A 21,092-nucleotide genomic window follows, 5' to 3' on the forward strand; every position below is an offset into this window, starting at 1 on the left:
TTAAGTTGTTCAAGTTATATCATAAATATATGCTCAGTTATCATGGACTCAAAACTTCAATTTGTTTCATAGGTGATGTGTGTGGAGGGCATGTGCCCCCCCACCTCCCCATTTCTGTGCCAATGATGGGCTGTGGGACAGCAGCCTGACCACAGCCAATGTTCAGTAGCAGCAGGGGCAGCGCCGGTAGCAGTGGTGCAGAGTTGTGCCCCACCCCCACGACCAACACTTTTGAGTCTATGATTTGTTTGCATATAAAATTATGCAAATGTTAAATCAGATTGGTTTTCAGAAATATATTAATTTAGGAGGCTAATTTTCATTTTAAAAAGTAATTTTTTGGAACGAGCCTGAATAGAATCTGCATTCTGTTAGAAGTTTCTAAGAACATCCATATATCTGTTTATACATTCATTCATCCTCATTCATGCATCTTTTTTCTTTCTTAGTCCATTCACAATCTATACATTATCATGATCATCATTAACAGGTATCACATTTGTAAATTAAAAAGCCAAGGCAGGACTATTCACAATAATGTGCCGGTAGTGCTGTCCGGGAATGGAGTTACACTAACATTGACTGAAAAGGCCTCTAAAAACACTGGAAGTGGAATGAAGATTCTTACTTGTTTAAATAAAAAAAAAAGGTGCATGCTTGTGGAGACTGCAAAGTTTCCTAATGTGGCTTGCTTGCTTTGAGGAAGTAGGCAAGGTTTAGTTTCATAGGGTCGGAAGGGACCTCACTAGATCACCGAGTCCGACCCCCTGCCCTGGGCAGGAAATAGCGCTGGGGTCATATGGTTATTCATTGCTCAGCACATTCTGCATTTGCATTGGCACATATTGGAAACCTATAGAATAATAACAACAAAAATAGTCCAGATAATAAGGATTTTCAGTATCCCAATTTAAGACTTTAAATCCATGTTTTGCAAAATAACTGAACATGGAGATGTCTGTTTGCCATATCAAATGTCTAAATACTATTAAAGTCGTAATGATGAATCAAGATCCTATTGCATTTGGCACCACAAAACAACAGAACAAAAAGATGATCTTTGCTTAAAAGAGTTCACAATGTGAGTATATGGCAACAGACAAGAAGTGAAGAGTGGCATGCAGATGTTGCAGGACTGGGAGACAATATTGGTCCTCATCAGCTTTTCAACATATCCTAATACTAAGAAAACTATATGAAAACTCTCAGGCCTATTTTATCGATTCTTACATGTGGATCTATGTACATGGCAAATTATGGTTATTTCTGTAACAGATAATTAGTCCCCATTGTGCTACACACGGTCAAAACCCAAAGAAACAATCCCCTGCTTTTGCAGTAGGATTTTCCAAAGCTCCTTCTTGATGGAATTGAGACTTGCGGCAAGGCTTTGAAAATCCTAGTCTTAACCAATAAAAGAAGCAGAGAGGGAGGCACCCTACTACTCCGATGATTTGAAAGCAGCAGCAGACAAAGGGTGCCTCAAGCCTTTAATTTCTGCATGGGTTGTTTTACGGTCACATATGCCTTAAGGGCATTTTTTACCTTCTTGTTCCTTAAAGTATAAATGAATGGGTTTAATAAAGGACTTACTATCGTTGTGAACAGCGCCACCACCTTCTGTAGACTAAAAGAGTGGCCCTGACTGGGTTGGGCATACATGAAGATGGCACTGCCATAGAAAATGGAGGCCACAGTAATGTGGGAGGCACAGGTGGAGAAGGCTTTTTGTCTGCCTGTTGCTGAGGGGATGTGCAGGACCGTGGTGATGATGTAGAGGTAGGACACAGTGGTAAATGACAAGGAAGTGAGCAGTACAACACAGGAGAGGATGTACTCCAGCATGAGGAGGAGGTCTGTGTTGGCGCAGGACAACTTCACCAGTGGGGCATAATCGCAGAAGAAATGCTCTATCACATTGGGGCCACAGAAGGGCAGCTGACAAAGCAACATGAGTGGGAAAAGGGTGGAGAGGAACCCACCCAACCAGCAGCCCGTGACGAGAAAGATGCAGACGCGTCCTCTCATGATGATGGGGTAACGGAGCGGGTGGCAGATGGCAGCATAGCGGTCAAAGGACATAACAGCAATGAGGATGAAGTCTGTAGTACCCAGGAAGAAGTAGAAGTAGCACTGAGCAATGCAGCCCCAGTAGGAGATGGTTTTGTCTCAGGATAACAGGTTCTCCAGCATCTTGGGGGCAATAGAAAGGACAAAGAGGATCTCTAGGATGGAGAGGTTGCAGAGGAAGAAGTACATGGGGGTATGGAGGTTGACATCTATACACACCACTGCAATGATAGTCAGGTTCCCCATGAGGGTCAAGATAAAGATGACTAGTACAATCATGAAGACTAGGAGCTGCAGCGGCCATGGCAGCGGGAAGCCCAGGAGCACAAATTCCATGACCAAATGACTCTGGTTGCTCATCATTATTGCAGCAAGCTGTGATGGCCTGAATGTTAAATGTGATAAATTCAATTGGAAATTAAAACATTTCACTAATACTTAAACGTTTCCTCCTAACCCTCCCCCACTCCTCACCCCGCAAAAAAACCCCAGCTTAACAGACTCTTGACATTTTCCAAAAAAATTGCTTCTTTTTGGAAAATCAGGATTTAATTTAATTTTTAAATTAACATGGTAATGAATGCATACTATCGACCAATACTAGAGAACGATGCAGAATGTTTACTAGTTCATATAAAAGCAAGGTTATTTAATGCTTTGTTCTCTTCTGCTGGAATAAGAAAATCAGCGAATTAAGCAAACATTTAAACAACACTAGAGCGAGCATGGAAATGAAGCCCAATTTACCAGGGCACAACAAAAAGCCTAGAAATGAGGCACGTTTCCAGCTCATTTTTATGCAGTTTCAGTTTGGGCAAGTATTCAAAACATGTATTCAATCATAAGTAAGAAGACAGCTAGGCAGATAAAAGGACAGACAGCCTTTCGCACACACGCAAACATGAAAAAAAAAAAGACAGACAGACAGGTGTATGGGCTTCAGGGACATTTTTATAGTTAAAGTAAAATCCTTTTGGCACAGGAAAATGTAATGATCTGAGACATGCAAACCTAGAGATAAATAAGATAATTTATTTTGTTTTCTCTCCCTTTCTTACACTCACATAACCATGCACTGGAAAAATAAAATTTTACCTTTTCACTACGGGGAAATGTCATGAAGGCCTTGTCTTGCTGGTCTCATGGAAATCTCTTTCCCTTGCAGCAGATTCCAAATTTCTCAGCTTGTATCAAGACTTGGCTTAAAACAGAACGTGACATTGTGTGCATTACACGCATTACATGCATTATATAACAAGCATTGTATATATGCATGTATGGGGGGGGAGCTGAACCTTTGTTATATGAATGTCTTTCTCGTTGCTAATGTCTCACCACAATCGTGATCAAAGGGCCGGTCTCCATTCAAAGCATATCATGAACACCAGGTGAATATGGTTCTTTAAAATAATCCTGGCAGGCACCTAGGGAACCAAATGCCTGTGCCATCTAAATTCAGTTCGTCTATGCAAACATCTTTAAGACAGCAATGCTCTGAAATGCAGAACATCCTACTGAGTCCAATGGGACAGTTCCCTCTAGCAAGTCTCCTGCCTCGCTCCCTCCAGTATCCAGCTCTCCAGCATCTCTCACTGATGTTCCAGACTCTTCTCAAGCTGGAGCATCAGTTCTGCTCCACATCCAAATGGACAGCCCTTCATATTGAATCCCTGCCTCCATTGCCCCCTGCATGGCATTCTTGTGCTCTGGACTGAAGCATCCACACTGCCCCTGAGCCCTTTACTGTCTTATCCTGCACCCGGTCATTTATATCAACAGCCACCTCCTATTTCCTGTAACCGTGGGCATTTGCTTTTTATATGTTATCAAATGTGGACCCTATCCTAAACCCAGAAGTGATATACAAACTCTGAGATATATACCTATACGAGTAGGTATATATTCATTGGAGAAGGATGCGGTAACCAACAGTTTAAAATTCATTCTGGATTCATGCCAAAGCCTTTCCCAACTCTTACCTACCAGACTGACCGTGATGTAAATAGGTGCCTGGTCCTTAAGTCTGAGGAGTCAAAAGCATCCACATCATCCCCTATAGAAATGGGCCTGACTTAGCTATGCTGGGTCTGCGGGACTGTGGGCTTTGATGTTAACTTTTGGTACTACCCAGAGGATCCTGACAGACCCCATTATTAGCCAGAGACATGCTATGTGCTGGGTATGAGTTAATTCAGGAAATTGCCATGGGCTGTATGATATAGGGCAGAGGGGATGTGCCCAGGGTTTCTTCTGGCCTTATAATGTATGAATACATGATGCAAGGTCAGATTCCCCAGTGGATATAACTTGACTTTCCTCTATTGTATCACTGACCAGATCCCAGCTGGCATGAAACAGCACCAGCTTCTCTTAAATAAACTGGTCAGATACCTTTCTGCTGCCATGCGCTATATTCATTCGAGCAAATCCACAGCTGGCCTAAATCAGGGCAACTCTATTGCTGTTATACAGTCAGTGATGCCTATACTGATTTACCCCACCTAAATAGCTGGTCAACTTGGAGGCCAATCCGAATTTCTCTTGTGTTTCTACAGTTCCTGCCTTTGTTATCCTTGGTACTGAATTTGCTTTGGAAGAAGTTTGTCATATGGGGAAGTGCTCAGGACTGATGGGATCAAAGAACACTGCACTGCAGCTGGACTAGATGTCCTCAGGCTTCTGTACTCCCCCTCCACCAAATATTATCACCATAGATTGTTTCAAAAACCAACAAGCAATTTGAGTCCCATATCCCTAGGGGTTTCACTTCAAATGTTTTGAAAGAGATTTTATTTTAAATGGGGGGAAGGGGGGGGGGGGAGGCTGAGAATGATAGGGCACCTTAAAACAGTTTAAGCTGGTTACCAAACAGAGGTAATACATTATTATCTTCTTTTAGCTAAAAGTCCACTTATCTCAATCCTGGCTTATCAGGGAAATAAATAAATAACTCAACTCTCAGCACTTCCTAATTTTCTGTCACAGAAATGAAAGTCAGAGCATGACAATTCCCAGCAGCAAAGTCAGCGGAGAGATAAATGAAGTTTTGTTAAGTTTATTCCCTGGAGTTTTCATTACCGACAAACCAAGTTTTTTAATGACTCAGAAACAAATGAAGTACCTTGGAGGCATCTAAGCAGGGAAAGCCTTACTAATTAACAGAGTCAGTTAATTAATCAGTTGCTAAAAGTTTTGTGGAAGACAATTTGCCAACTTTTTCCTGTATGCCTTACATCACCAGCGTCTGAAACAATCAGCATGGGAACAAAGGAGAGTTTGCATTTTGTGCTGTTCATGTTCGGCCTTAAGTTTTTGCTTTTGCTCTGTGAATAATCAGTTCCAATGTTAATCACTCATGGTCTCTGTCTTTCACCTCTAGGGCAGGGTCCTTTATACAGGGTGGGTAGTCCGCACTGTATGAAAACTGTGACCCTTCAGTCTTCCTTCAGCTCGACACATTGAATCTGAAATGTGCTTAAATCCCTTGTCCCTTTGAAAATGAGGATTTAAGTATCCTGCTAAGTAGGGACACTGCAGAGGCCTTTGTCTTGCTGTCAGCAAGACATCTTCTGTTCACTTAAATGCTGTAGAACAAGGACCCTAATGGTGAACCATGTTATTAGTGACACAATTTGGCATGGCAAGTGTTACCTAAAGCCCCAATCTCTCTGGATGCCTATACATCTCTACATCCTTCCCTTCCAACTACTGCTAATGACAGGAGCCCCTATCTCCTGTTTCAGATGGGGTCACTACAGCTGCTCTTCTAAGCAAGAGAAGGGAAGATTGCAAAACTCAGCCTCCTACCTGGTTCTCTTACACTGCAGGGACACAGTTTGGGCTAAATCCTATTTCATTGTACGAGGTTAAATTGCAAACCTGCTAAATACTTCCATATTTTCAAGCAATAGCCTAGTAGGTACCGTTCTAAAGCAGGGAGCGAGAGACTTGGATTTTTGGCCTTCCTTACCCACAGGGGTTTGCAACTGTACCTCATGTTTCCTATCAAAGTGCCACCAGACCATGGGCTAGGCCTTACCCAGGCCTTTCTCCTGCTTTCCTCTGGAAGCTGGCTCACTAGGCAGCTAAAAGGTATATGGGGCCAGGTGACATCAAGCAAGCTGAAGAGTGTGTGGTTCAGCAATAGGGCTGATACTTTGAAAGGGCAAGCAACACGGATTCCAGCCTAGGCCCTTACTCCCACTGGGGCAGAAATTTCCCCACTGATGTCAATCCACATTACCAAGTGGCTAAACAATGCAAAATGCAGTAGGTCAGACTCAAGGGTGGGGGGCATGGTGCTGGACAGGTGCCTGGGTAATACCTTATTTCTGGCCTGGTATTTACAGCATCAGGCTGAGAAGAAAGAGTTACAAGTTTCTGTCTAGGTGTGGTGGGCCTACAACACAGGTCTCACTACCTAAGTGGTTTAGGGACCCCAAACAGTGTAAGATATGTTGTAGTGTCCTGTCCCCCGTCCCTCACGCAACCAAAAAAGTCATCACCCAAAGAGTACAAATGAGCTTATTGCCTTGACCCTGCAGTGGCGTCCTCCATAGGAGTCAAGATGCTCCCAGTCAGGCCAGATGATAGCAATGGTCTCATACGACCTAAGGTCTGTGTACCTTAGATTGCATCGTCTATAGGTGGTACCCCATTATGAAGTCAAGGTGCAAAGTGCTCCAGTGGACAGCCCCCATGCCTGATGATAGACACCATTAAAGATAAAGACCTGTTGTATTGGCCTTGGGAACAATTCACTCTCCTAGTGCCTCAATTTCCCATTGTCTAATTCAATGCTGAGATCTTTGGAACAGGAGATGTGTCTGCCACGCAAACATACTGTGCCTGGTATGATGGGGCCTACGCTACAGCTGATGCCTCCAAGGTAACATGAATTATAGCATCAAAGTTAAGGTCAACACAAGAAGGAAAACTCTCCTAGACAATGGTCTCCCCCTGTGAAATTATGGATGGATGGTGCATTTAAATACATTTGAGTACTGTATTGGTAAATCCTTCTCTTATCTATCCAAGGGGCCTCTGCCACCCCCTGTTATCAAGGAGAGGTACCAGTACTCAGTACCTCAGAAGCATTTGTCCCTTATGTTCAGATGGAGAAGGTTTCCTAGACATACTGTTACACTTGCCTCTCTTATCAGTCCCCTGAGCCACCTCAGGTGAGACATCTAGGCTGGGATTGATCATGGGGCCTTTAGAGCAGTTAACACCCACAGTCCAATGATTTGCTATAAACCTAAAGGAAATGATTGGCAAATGTGGCCCTGATGGCTACATGACTCCGTTTCTCCATATTTAAAATCACCAGTCACCTTATCTGACAGGGCAATTCTGAGATTAAATTCATGTCTGCCCTTTGGGTTTTCAGAAATTATTGTAACAGGGGACAGTATGCAGGTGCTTAAATCAATAGATACCAGCACTGTGATGATGACAACAGTATTGAACTTACATTCGGCATGTTTCATCAGTTGATATCAAATGACCTAAAAGAAAAGAAGCAACATTGAAGGGTAAACTGAGGCACAGGAAGGACTTTTCCAAGGTCACTGGTAAAGCTAGGACTAGGATTGAGTCAAATTCCCACCATCCTCATGGGAATCAGGTTTATTTCCCTTTTAGGGTTGGGGAAACCGAGGCACTGATTCATTAATTGGCTTTTGCCAAAATCATGCTGCATCTGGCACAGAGGTAGTACTGGATGTAGGACTCCTGGAACCCATGCAATGGTCTGTGTGCTCCTTTACACTGCCACACATGTGAATGAGTGTGTGGACACTAGACATGATTTCCTACAAAGCATTGGCGATATGTAGGGGGTGCACGCGGGTGCACATGCACCCTGAGATTGGGCGTGGACCCCCTGGAAGTGCCAGCCACAAAACCAGATGTGCTGGCAGAAGTACCGTGCCCTAGTTATCAGGCTACATGCATAGGCCTTGCGCGGTGTTTTCGCTTAAGTGTGGCCCACAGGACTGCCAGGAGAGCCTGAACCTAAGAGCCCTAAATCCCAGTGAGGTGCTCTTCTCCCTAGGCCAAACTGTAGCTAGTCTTATATTTTTATTTTTTGGGTATGGGGAAACTGGGGAACAGGTAAATTAGCTAACTTTCCCGATGTCACTGTGCATCTGTGGCTAAAGTAGGAACTAAACCCTCAGGTCCTTATTCGCAGCCCAATGCTTCTCTAAGGCTCCTGCTTTTTGTATCCTGCATTAGACCATGAAGGGTGGAGAAGAGGTATCTAACAGGGGATAGTGCAGCTCAGACATGTTGTATATCTCTGCCACATAGTCCCCTCATATTCTTCTATGGCACTTGGCTTAAAGGAGTTTCCTTCTTCTTACATAGCTGACTATGCAGCCAACATTCAATATCCTTAACCTTTGCTTCCATCCTGTGGCCATCTCTAGAATTACAGCTTCATAGAAGTGATTTAGATTTTAAACCAACTTTTTTCTTCCAGGTGGAGTTCAATCTTCCCTCACTCATTGACAATCTATCAGAGGGGATCAGCACCCCATATTGGCCAAAAGCAAATGCAACCTATTTTATACAACAATGTTTTGGCTTCTGAAATTCACACCTGCACAGCAAGAAAGCAAAAGGCCTGGATTAGTGATTCCCAACCAGAGTGCTGCAGCACCTGGACGTGCATGGATATCCTTGTTAGCACTGGGAGGTATACAAACATGGTTCACAAGATAAATCCAGACATTTCAACTACGAATTCAAAGTATTAAAAGCATTCTGACCTAAAATTACTTGGGGAAACAAATTCAAATTTGCATTTATACCTCTTCTGTAGTTTCAGGAACATATCAGACACAGGAAGAATTAGGATGTGATAGTCCTAGTCTTCTTGGTGATGGTTTAGACCTCAGCTGGAGGGTTGCTTGCAGATCTGGGTTAAGGAGGATCCGAAATGAATAACAAAGGTTATATAGAGACTATAAATTAAGTGTTGCAAGGAAGTCTGTAAGGCCTAGGTGTCTGGGCAATACTGAACATAATTTGTACATAAAGTACAATTAGGAATTAGTTGCCATCAACAGTTTCAACAAACAAAAGTCAGGTTTAGATTCCAATGTGCATATTCAGCTCAAGCCCTCAAGCTCATGAATATTCTGGAGAAAAGGAAATGGTCACAATCTTCAAATATTTCAAACGTTGCCCTAAATTAGAGAGGAAGAGACACTATTCTCCATTTCCATAGAGATGCAACAGCTTTAACTACATCAAAGAAAATGTAGAATAACTCACAGGATAGGAGGTACAGGAAAAGCTTCCTAATGTGGAGGACCATGGGACAAGTGAACAAACTGCCCAGGAAACTTGAGGTATCGCCTTTATTAGTAGTTTTTAAGAGGAGCCAGGATGAGCATCCATGTAGGATTGCTTAGGAATACTGAACACTGCATCAGTGAAGGGGTTGATTAAATAACCTGTGAAATCCCTTCCAACCCCTTAATTTTTGGATTTGGTCTAGCATTCCTGAATACCTTTTCCTACAGAATTATTCACTCACTAGATAATTACACACACTCATTTTAAATGCAGGTTTAAATACTGGTGCTAGCTTATTTATTTATTTATGTATTTATTTATTTGGTTGTTTTCCCTACAGGAAATGGAAAGGTAAAATGCCGCTGTGGAGAATGAGACTATGGCAAAGAATTTCATTCTTCTGGCCTTCACTGCTGCCCAGAACCCGCATACCCTGATTTCTGTGATTATCCTATCATCTACATCTCCACCATCATGATGAATATCATTCTTATCACTATTGCCCTGCTGAACCATCATCACCATCATCTTCAGACTCCCACATACTTCTTTCTCCAGAATTTCTCACTCTTTGAGATTGGGTTCACCTCTACTGTCACCTCCAAATACAATCTGGCATGAGGCAACATAATGATTTTGGTAGCTGAGTGCTTTGTACAAGTCTTCCTCTATTTGGTCTGGGGAACTGGTGAGCGCTTACTCTTTGCTCCAGTGTCCTTTGATAGGTACATGGCCAGTTGCCCAGAATCTGTGATACTCTGCCCTCATGCATGATGGCATCTGCACGCTATTAGTGCTGGACTCCTTGATCATTACCTTTGTCTTTATCATTATCTCTTCACTCATCCTATTCTGATTACCTTTCTGCACCAAAATGTCATGAACTATTTCTTCTGTGATTTAGCACCATGATTAAACTTTCCTGTGCACAGAATATATACGTGCTGAAAATCCTAAATTTCATCCCAGCAGTGATTACAATATCAGGCCATTGTGCTCCAGCCATATGCTAACATAATTTCCACTGTGATCTGTAAGACTTCCAAAAGGAAGAGACAGCCTTCAACACCTGCATCTCTCCCTCATTGTCAACCATGTCAGCAGGTCCATGCACACATACTAAGCTGACTTAAAATAATGTGATTTAATTAAGCCAGTTGAACTAAAATGGCTTAAATTAAGCCACATTAGAGTGTACACATGTGAAACACCTTGACGTGGTGGCAACCAACTTGTGAGCTAGTTGACTTAACTAATGTGGCTCAGGATAATATACGTTGGACGTGCATTATCCTGGCCACATTTAAGCCAACTCTGCTCCACATATGTGTGTACTCTCTGACAGTTAAGTCAGATAAAAAAAAAAAATAATCCAGCTTAAGTATCAGAAAGTTAATATGTGTATATGCACCCAGCTATACCAGCTACATATTCATGTATCTGTAATCAAAGCAGGGCAGCAGGCTGAATCTAAGAAAGCTTGTAGCTGCATTCAACACCATACTTTTTTCCTCTGCTCGGCCCTTTCATTTACAGCCTGAGAAATAATCAAGTCAAGGAAGCCTTGAGGATTGTTATTGCGTGATGTGTGACATATTTTGAAGTACTGAAGCATGTAATACAGGGGAGAATGGGTGTTATCAGCTAAGTTTTGGAGGGATTTGATCTCACCATTAATCAGCCTGGGAAGGGGTAGCAAAAGCCAGAAAAGAGATAGCAGGAGGGTCAGGTTAACTTAAGCTGACCAGCGATGTTGGTGTCCTCCCTTAGCAGGTCTGGTTAGGATGCCTAGCTTTCTTAGTATATCAGGCAGATAAAGAATTAGGTAATGGGTGAAAAATATAAGGATTTATTAGAAACAACCAAAAAATAAACGGGAAAGTACTACAATGACAATAGGTTTGGCAAACAGTTTGGGACAAACTGGAACACATGATACAGAAAAGACAATGAGAAGCAATATGTTCCCAGGCACAACTTCAGTGAAATCACTTAAAACAAATTAAGCAAACACAAAGAACCAGTCTATATTAATTGGAAGGTCCAATTAAGTAGGGAGGTCTCCACAGGAACTGAAGGAACCTTCCGTACTTCACAGTGTCACACCACTACATGCAACAGACTATCAAATCCAAAGCACAGACACCTATTTCAACCACAACCAACCTCACAGAATAACCCACCACACACACACAACTGCTCCAACAGTAGGTTTTATCCTCTCACTCTCCTGATCACTCCACTTCTCTCATCCAATCATCCTGTCCATTAGGCCTGTGTGAAGTGGCTAGTATTCGCTTCGGATTCGGCCGATTCAGGGGACAGTGATTCAATTTGGTGATTCAAATCACTGTCCTGAATCGATTTGGCTGAATCTGATTTCATAGATTTCATAGACATTAGGGCTGGAAGGGACCTTGAACATCATCAAGTCCAGCCCCACCGCCTCAGGGGCAGGAACTCAGCTAGGGTCAAAGGATCCCAGCAAGATAAACATCCAAATGTTTCTTGAATGAGTCCAGAGTAGGCGCCTGCACCACTTCCGGAGGGAGTCTATTCCAGGCCTTGGGGGCTCGGACAGTAAACAAGTTTTTCCTTATGTCTAGCCTAAAACGGTCCTGGAGGAGTTTATGACCATTGGTTCTTGTTATCTCTTAGGGTGCTCTGGTGAACAGACCGGGTCCTGATGCCCACCCCTTATGAACTTATAAGCAGCCACCAGGTCCCCCCTGAGCCTGTACTTTTCCAGGCTGAAGAGTCCCATGGCTCTCAGCCTCTCTTCATAAGGACTACTCTCTTGCCCTCTGATCATGCACGTGGCTCTCCTCTGGACTCTCTCAAACTTCTTGACATCCTTCTTGAATTGCATGGCCCAGAATTGGATGCACTACTCCAGCTGTGGCCTCACTAAGGCCGAGTACAGCGGGAGGATAACATCCTGAGATTTACTTGAGAAGCATCTATAGATACAAGACAGGGTTTTGTTTGCTTTACCAGCTGCGACATCGCATTGGTGGCTCATGTTCATCTTGTGGTCTATCATGACCCCCAAGTCTCTTTCAGCTGTGGTGCTAGTGAGTGTAGCACTGCGGAGCCTATAAGCATGCTGCAGGTATTTTTCCCCCAGCGGTGGAGTACCTTGCATTTTTCCATATTGAATGTCATCAGGTTTATATCCACCCACTTACTAAGCTTATCCAAGTCAGCCTGGATCACTAGCCTATCCTTAGGTGTGGACGCTATGCCTCAGGGCTTTGGGGGTAGGGTGTAAGGGGTTGGGGGCACAGGCAGTGTTTTCCTCGATCCTCCCAGTTTTGGGCTATGGGCTGAGGAGGGAGAGGAGGATTGAGGTAGTTAAGCAGAGACACTGGTGTCATTGTGAAGGCTTTGGTTTCCATGATCACAGTCCTCTCTTTACTGTGGGATGGGGGAGAAGTGGGGGGATGGGACCTGTATATAGATTAGGCTCACAGATTATGTGTACATACTAAAAATACCACTTGAGTGCACAAAGTGGAACATGATGCTGCCCTGGGGTGTCTGTGCATAGGTAGAAGCAATTTGGTTGGAGTGGCTAGGCACAGCAGAGTAGTACTGTGTGAGGTCCACTGGGCAGAAGCTTTCATTGGGAGTCACTTCATCTCCACCACATTCCCTGGGCTGGCTTCCAGCTGTCAGCTGTCTCAGATCATATCTACATTACATGTATTACATAGAATTCAGCTAAAAAACTTTAGTATCAGAGTCACTAAACATGAATATTTTCTTTTTCTGATGGTCCACACATCCTCACATCATTTCCTTAACTCTTCTCTGCACTCATCCTGTCATTATGAATACTATTAAACATTATGCAGTCTTCTGGAACTGGTCTCAACAAAAATATGAGCAGGGAGAAAATTCCTGACCTATTTCTATTTTTAGTTGTATCTATCTCATAAATTGCAGTGTAGAAGATCCAGGTTTTGCTGATCAGGGGAATAGAAGCGGTCCAGGAAAGATATGAGACACTAGAATTATTGTGCATGATAATTTTTATTTGACTAACTTCATGGTTGGGATAGTCATAAGCAAGCTTTTGGATATCACTGTATCCTTCCTCAGGCCTCTGGGATACAAGCGGACACAGAGAAGTTCAGGGGCAAATGTAACAAAAAAGCTTGTGTAAAAGTCCATATGTAAACAACAATAAGATATAGTCTTCCAAACGTTTTAGGCTATTACAAAGATAGCACAAAAAGACAAAACAAGAGAAAGAAGAGGAAGAAGGAAAGGAGCAGAAGCAACACAAACTACACCCTTAAAATGAAATGCAATCAAATAAAATATTGCTGAAATCCAAACTAAGTTTGCTTTTTGAGGTTCAGGTTTCTAAACTGAATGCAGAAGTCTTTGGGGTAGGCCAATGACATAGTGACATCACATTAAAAGAGTTTGACTGTTCACTTTACAACACAGTAAATGAAAACTGACCCCCAAAATGCTGTCCCTTGTTGTATTCAGGGTTATCTCATTATATTAATCATGAGGTTATATAATGTAGAATAAGGGGGATTCAAATACCTGAAGGGTGATTAGACTATAGAGAGGATGGAGATGGGCTTCTCCCCATGGCTGTGAGAGACAGGACTAAAAGCAATGGCCTCAAGCTGTCACAGTAAAAGTTTAGGTTGGAGATTAGGAGGAGGCTTCGACTATGAGGGTGGTCAAGCCAGGCTGCCGTAGAGAAATTGTGGAATTTCTATTGGAAATGTTCAAGAGCAGGATAGACAGACACTTTTGTGGGATGATTTAGTCAGGGATGTTTCTGCCCCTGCCTTTGTGAGGTCCCTTTCAGCCTTGCTTTCCTATGATCTTATGATCCTATTACAGGTGTTTGACTTGCTATAGTATGGGAACAAGAAGATAAAAGTGATAATGGATGGGCTGGCAAGTATGCAAAAGCAGTATCTCCCAACATTTCCTTTCAAGCTCTATAATGGTTTGTCTGTCTATGCCTGAGGATGAAAAATGAATTTTTATGTATATATTGGTAATTAGAAGAGAGACAATCTTCCGACCATGACAACGGCAAGAAAAGTGGAAAAAAATAAAGCTTGGAATTAATTAGCATAGGATAGTTAATGCGTTCTAACAATAGTATAATGATCAGGTCTCAAGAGGATTTAATCATGAGGAATAGAAGCAAACCTATTGCAACTAAAGTTTATATATGTTCAATCCAAAAATGAGCTATGTAATATCTTTGAATGTGATTAAACTGGAAATAACCAGTCTTGAAGACAGAAGGGTTACAACACAACATCCAAAAATCGTATTATATTTACTGGACTTGCAGGTAGGGTGTTTTTTTTTTCCCTGTCTGATATACCAGGGTCTTTTCCCCATTCAGTGATTTAAGGGTGAATCTGTTACCTGTGTGATAAGTAAAGATTTCTTAGGGTAATAACTAAGAAATCCTTGCTTCTCTCATAATTTCTGGACCATCATGGCTATAACATTGTTCTTACACTATCTGTTATATGTGGGGGAGAGACTTTTGGTTTTTAAACCTTGGAACTGTATGATACTCAGAGATGTTATCTGGGGAAGCTAAAAGGACTGGACTTTTAGTTGGAATACATTTGGTTTATGTTCAATAGTTTTAGGTTCACTTATAGTAATTTCAGAACTGGCCCCCAGCCCACATTGGAGACACTTAAATTTTTGCTAATGAAAAGGTGTTTTAACAGCAAAATATTAAATGTGAGATGACTTGATTTATTTTTCCTCCTCCTCATTCAGTTGCATGATATCTGTTAGACTGGAAAGAGAAACGGCATCATGATATCAGTATGCTCATAACGTATTTTTCCGGCAAACATACTGGATTTTTTTTGTATTTCATACTTGTGAAGACACCTACATAATACCGTGCGGAAACATTTATTCTTTGGAGAAGCATTACATTGATCAAGCTGGTACATGATCAAGAATGCTGTTATCATCATCATCATCAATACCAACATTAACATTAAATTGTTAAATAGTTTCTGTCTAGTGACTTCTTTTGTAGTGACTGGGGCTGTTTGTAAAGCAGCAAGATTAGTTTTTAACTGAATATATTCAACAAATATTCACCAGATTTTAAAATTTTAAAAAGTTCAGTTTTGATGGAGAGGCCCCGGGTTCATAGCCATATGGATAGTTCCTTCTTGTTTTATCCACCCTTTATTTTTGCTACAATGTTTATCATCATTTCATGCAATAAATGTGACTTTGTAAATTATATGTGGCATGGCTTTTATTTCCTATTCCTAGAATAATGAGCGTTAGATACTCGGCCGGTGTGCATCAGAGTAGAACCATTGTAACCAAAACAATTAGAAAAAAAGAATATTAGTCAAAGATTCATTATGCAAATATAATAATTGTCCATATTTTAACCCAGTTTCCTACCATATCTTTCCAGGTCAAGGAAACAACAGTGACAAAATGTAAAGGAAACCAGTGAAATTTCTGATTAAGTGAGGAAAGTCAAATATGGCCAACATAAGTTCAGTGCAGCTCCAGTACTTATAAGCAGCTTGCACAGATTAGCAGGAGCTAAAGATGTGGTGAGATATTTCCTCTTAAACCAGGTGAGCTTTCAATAAAGTTGCAACACTCCTGAGATATTTGAGGGAGAGACATTGCAAAATCATTCTTCTGAAAAAGGACAAATGTCTATGCCCCAGCTGGTTTTGATGGAGGTATTAGCCTAATGGGTTTCTGAAGTACAGAAAAGGTTTGGCTTCTATACTCCTCTTAAACCCAACCCTTAAATACCAGAAACCCAACACTCTGCACCTCCTATGAAATTTGCCTCGGTTTTCAGCTGCAACTTTCATTTCATCAGAATGGGACAAGGTTGGATTAAAGTTGAAGTAACCCTAATTAGAAGTCAACACACATTGACTGTGAATTATTTTGAGTATCTTTCAGATTAATTTGAAAGCTTCTTAATTTGCATGACTCTGCAGTGATTCACAGAAGTTAAAACTTAGGTTATGGGGAACCTGTGCTGACACTGATGTTGGCATCTAAATTGAAGACAAGGGGGGAACACACTGCTGTGAAAACACAAAGAAGGTTATTTCCCACTGCCCTGTACTGCCTTGGGTGATGGGAAACTACTTGCAGAATACTGCAGTTCCATCTGATGATAACACTTTCCACTTGTGTTAACTGTTAACCCAGCTTCTGGTAATCCTAGTACCAGCAAAATAAGATCAGATTTGGAGTGCAAGAAATACAGGTTTCCCTCAGTTTATGCAGGTTCTGTATATGCAAATTCACTCTTACACAATGACCCTTTTTATACCCAAAATTCATTATCTGAGAGGTAAATTCATTCTTATGCAATCGGCATAGGCGCCCTCCCCCCCAAGCAGGTAAGTCTGCAGGGGGAAGGGGAAAGGCCCTGTTACAGATGCTTTGGGAGCGGCCGACACCAGCTGCCTGCAGCTGCTGGGTTGCACCAGGCCCTAAACCCCCCAGGGCTCTTGCGTGCAGGGAAGAGCCCAGCAGATCCCCTAAGCCCATGGCCCTCCTGGGGTGCATGTAGCAGCAAGAGCTGCACCCCCAGCCCTGTACCCACTTACAGTTCCCTCCACTTGGCTCCCTGCTGCAGCTCTGGGACCGGCTGATGGGCTGCACTGTATGCCTCCCCCAGGCCCTTTCATAGTCCCAGCTTTCCTCCCTCCCACCCTCCCTCCCTCACCACCTTGGGAATATATCCCTATTCCTTACATTATAAACTGGGTTCCCTTTATGCGAATTCAATCTATGTGCAGTTTTCCGAGAATGCATGTACTGCATAAATCGAGGGAAACCTGTATTACTTCCTTGGGAATAATCCACTTGGCAAATAATTCCTCATTTCTTAGGTTAATTTTAGTTAAAAATATTGGTTAATGACTGATATTGTTTACATTTTTTAAAGGGATCTGCAGTAGAAACATATATAAAATGCTGACATGGAGAACCAAACATTGGTAAAGAATTTCATCCTCTTGGGGTTCACTGACGTGCAGAAATACCAGGGTCTTCTATTTTTTATTCTCCTGGTTACCTATATCTTGACCATAATGGGAAACATTGTGATCATCACCATCATCGTCCTGGACCATCGCCTGCAAACCCCCATGTACTACTTTCTCTGGAACTTCTCCCTCTTGGAAATTGGTTTTACCTCCACCGTCATCCCCAAAGCCCTGTTCAACTTGGCATCAGGCAACAGAACAATTTCCATACCTGGATGCTTTGTACAAGTATTCCTCTATTTTGTCTTCGGTACTATTGAATTCCTCTTATTGGCAGTAATGTCTTTTGATAGGTATGTGGCCATCTGCCACCCTTTGTCCTACACCACCATCATGAATGAGCGCGTTTGCAAAATACTTGTGCTGAGCTCTTGGATGAGTGGCTTTTTGATACTTATTGGACCATCACTTGTAGTATTCCAACTGCCCTTTTGTGGCCAAAATATCATTAACCACTTCTTTTGTGACAATGGACCCCTGATCAAACTTGCTTGTGCAGACACTAGACTCCTGGGACTGGTGGACTTCACAATAGCTGTGTTTTCTCTCCTGGGCACTTTTACTGTTACAATCCTGTCCTATGCCAGAATTATCTCCACTGTCCTGAACATCCCTTCTGCTTCTGGGAGGCAGAAAGCCTTCTCCACCTGCATATCACATCTCACCGTTGTCTCCATTACCTATAGCAGCTGCATCTTCATGTACATCAAACCCATGGGTAGCAGTGGGCTGGACCTCAGCAAGGGGGTATCCATTCTCAATACAGTGGTGTCCCCTTTGCTCAACCCTTTCATTTACAGCCTGAGGAACAAACAGGTTCAGGAGGCTTTGAGGCAGGCTTTTGCCCACAGGACAAACTTTTCAAAAGGACAAACATTATAATGACAAAAGGAAGAGTGAAATAATGGAGTAAATTGTGGTTAATATAATATTAATGGCCATTATCAATATGTACTGATGGTTTTCTAAGCAAAATAATAACAGATATTCTGTTCTACTTTTGTGGGGGGGGGGGTTGGTTCCCATTCTCCTTGTCATTGACTGCAATATCATTGCTCCCATGTTCTTACTTACCATCTGTCCAGCTGTCTATCCAGTTTTCGAGCTTTCAGTGTATGTTTCTTTCTTTCTTTCTTTCTTTCTTTCTTTTTTTTTTATTCACTCACTTTCTTTCCAACAATGTTTCTCTGCCATGGGTCTTTATTTGGTTTTGCTTCAATCCTAAAATGAGTAATATACCACTAGGGCTCTAGCATATCAGCAAAGCTAGATCCAAGGAGGGTGCAGTGGAGCAGTAACACCCAGCTTCCATAGTAAAGGTGACCTTCCTGCAGCTCCATTGCTTTATGGCTTTAATGCCTGGGTCCCCTGTTGTGTTACAAACACAGCTGGAGCTGTTAGCTGGACTGGGACACCTGGGTGGAGCAGGTGAGGAAGAGTGGGACAATGTTTTGTACTGACACCACCACCCGAATAATGCCCATCCATCGGTGCAGCTGCTCCCATCAGCAGGATTCCTTGAGCCAGAAGGGAAATGCAGTGGAGGGGTAAGGAGCAGGGACCCAGCACCCTGTGAAGCCACTGCCCACAGCTCCCGACTGCAGTGAACATGAGCAGTCCTGGGTCTTTCCCTGCCCTGACAGCAGGGAAGACAGCAGAGCTAACGTGCTTCTTGGTGGTCTTACTCCCTGCCTATTCCCCAGGTGTTCCTTGTGATCTGGGACTAGGCTCTGGAAAGGAGACTACCCTGACACTGCTGATGTTTCCAGTCAAGCATGGCACTGCAGGATGCTGCTTATCAATGCCCCTGGCTGAGGTGGGGCAGGAGCAGCCTTGAGGCTCCCCTAGCCCTGGATCAGCTATGGGCAGGCAACTGCCAGGCAAGCCCTGCTGCACAGGGTGAGAGAGGAAGAGGGTACCTGCATTGGAGGGGCGAGGGTGCTGAGTGGTGGTGGGGCGGAGGGAGTCTACCTGCTTCAGGGTCTTCAAAAAGTTCCTGGCAATTGGGGGAAAGGGGGAAGGAAGGCAGACTTGCGACATATCCCACGCCCCCCTGTTCAAATTCCTGAATCCACCTATGTGTGTTAGTAATGCTTCTAGTTTCTTTTTCACTGGAGAAAAATATTTATTGTCCTATATGTGATGATACACCATGCCATTTGCACCCTCTCATTCAAAATTCTAGATCCATCCATGGCATCCCATCATGCCCCAATGAAGTATATAATAGGATTATTTTTATGTGCATATAGGTTTTTTCTTGGGTGGGGGACTGTTAGAAAAAAAGAATTACAACATCCAATGATTATATCAACAAAGAGCACATAATGCTCCAGCTTTCATGAATTGGCTTCAGTGGTCATGATATAGAGCAGCTGAGTATCCAGTTTTCTCCATATAAATACAAATGAACCAAGACATGTTTAATTTATATAACTTACATTTACAGTGCATAGCTAACAGGCAAATGCTCTAGTTAGCAGTAACTGTCAGCAAAACTGTTCAAAATATATAAACCCTTTCTTAAAAGAAAATGGTACTGGAAAGTATTCCTATATATTTCATCCCATTAGCCTGTTCTGGGAGCATTAAAACTATACCAGGTACTGATATAAGATTACTAATCATGCATATTTCATGTTAACTAAAAGTTTTCTGAATCTGTAGATTTACCCTGGAGAATGAGACAATAATGAAAGAGTTCATACTCTTGGGCTCCACAGATATTTAAGATGTTTAGGATATTTGTGTCTGTGTGTGTGCATGCACGTGTGCTTGGGGGTATGCGTGCATTCATGGGTGTGCATTGCTTTCATGGGTACCAAACATCAGAATGATCTTTCTGTGTATATTTCTATTCTTAATTCCTTGGTTTCCTATCCACGTGGTATTAACTTCATGAAGCTGAGAAGTGGATTTTGTCGGTTTGTTTGTAGCCCAGCACTGTTATGCCTACAATACCAAGCATGTTCTGTGTCTTCCTTTTGACCTGTCCTCCTATATGGAGAAAACGTTATTCTGAAAGTTTTCATGGTGGCTGCTCAAAAGATCAAACTGTTTTGCCCTTACCCAAGTGTGTGATTGAAAGTGTTGGATTAAAAACATGAAGGAAAGGAGAAAATGTATAAAAGAGCTAAATTTCATCCGTCTTTAGCATAACTACAGCCATCTGTTACACAAAGACTTGATAAAACACATTGTAATGATCACTATTCTATTTTCAATACACTGCATCAGTGTGGATCTCTCCCTCTCTTCATCCATCATTAAATCTCTCAATCTGTATTCCCACATAGCATCCCCATTCCTAGACACGTGATGCCAGATCGATGGGTTTAAACATCCAATAGAGAAAAAATTGGTATACAAGTTCTAAATTATAAGAATACTCCTCGCATGGCATGCAAGCTATATGGTACAGGAATTAAATACTCCATTTGTTTATATTATATCTAATTTACTACATGGTTATTTATTTCTCTATTTTATTATCATAGATTTCATAGACATTAGGGCTGGAAGGGACCTCGGAAAATCATCGAGTCCAGCCCCCTGGCCCAGGGACATAAAGTCAGCTGGGGTCACAGGATCCCAGCAAGATAAATGTCCAATTGACTCTTAAAGGAGTTCAGAGTAGGTACTCGCACCACCTCT

General features: G+C 42.3%; 1 protein-coding gene and 1 pseudogene across 1 annotated transcript; one reads left to right on the forward strand and one right to left on the reverse strand.

Annotated features, from left to right (window-relative positions):
• Positions 1-1,482: 1,482 nt before the first annotated feature.
• On the reverse strand, positions 1,483-2,430 carry LOC106740501 (olfactory receptor 6M1-like; annotated as a pseudogene).
• A 14,942-nt stretch (positions 2,431-17,372) lies between these two features.
• LOC106740500 (olfactory receptor 6E1-like) lies at positions 17,373-20,757 on the forward strand. The gene is made up of 2 exons (XM_059731367.1): positions 17,373-18,268; positions 20,616-20,757. Exons 1-2 carry the CDS (start codon positions 17,373-17,375, stop codon positions 20,755-20,757), a joined length of 1,038 nt encoding a protein of 345 aa, XP_059587350.1.
• The last annotated feature ends 335 nt before the right edge of the window (positions 20,758-21,092 follow it).

The sequence above is a fragment of the Alligator mississippiensis genome, chromosome 7, assembly GCF_030867095.1.
Source record: "Alligator mississippiensis isolate rAllMis1 chromosome 7, rAllMis1, whole genome shotgun sequence".
Lineage (NCBI taxonomy): Eukaryota > Metazoa > Chordata > Crocodylia > Alligatoridae > Alligator > Alligator mississippiensis.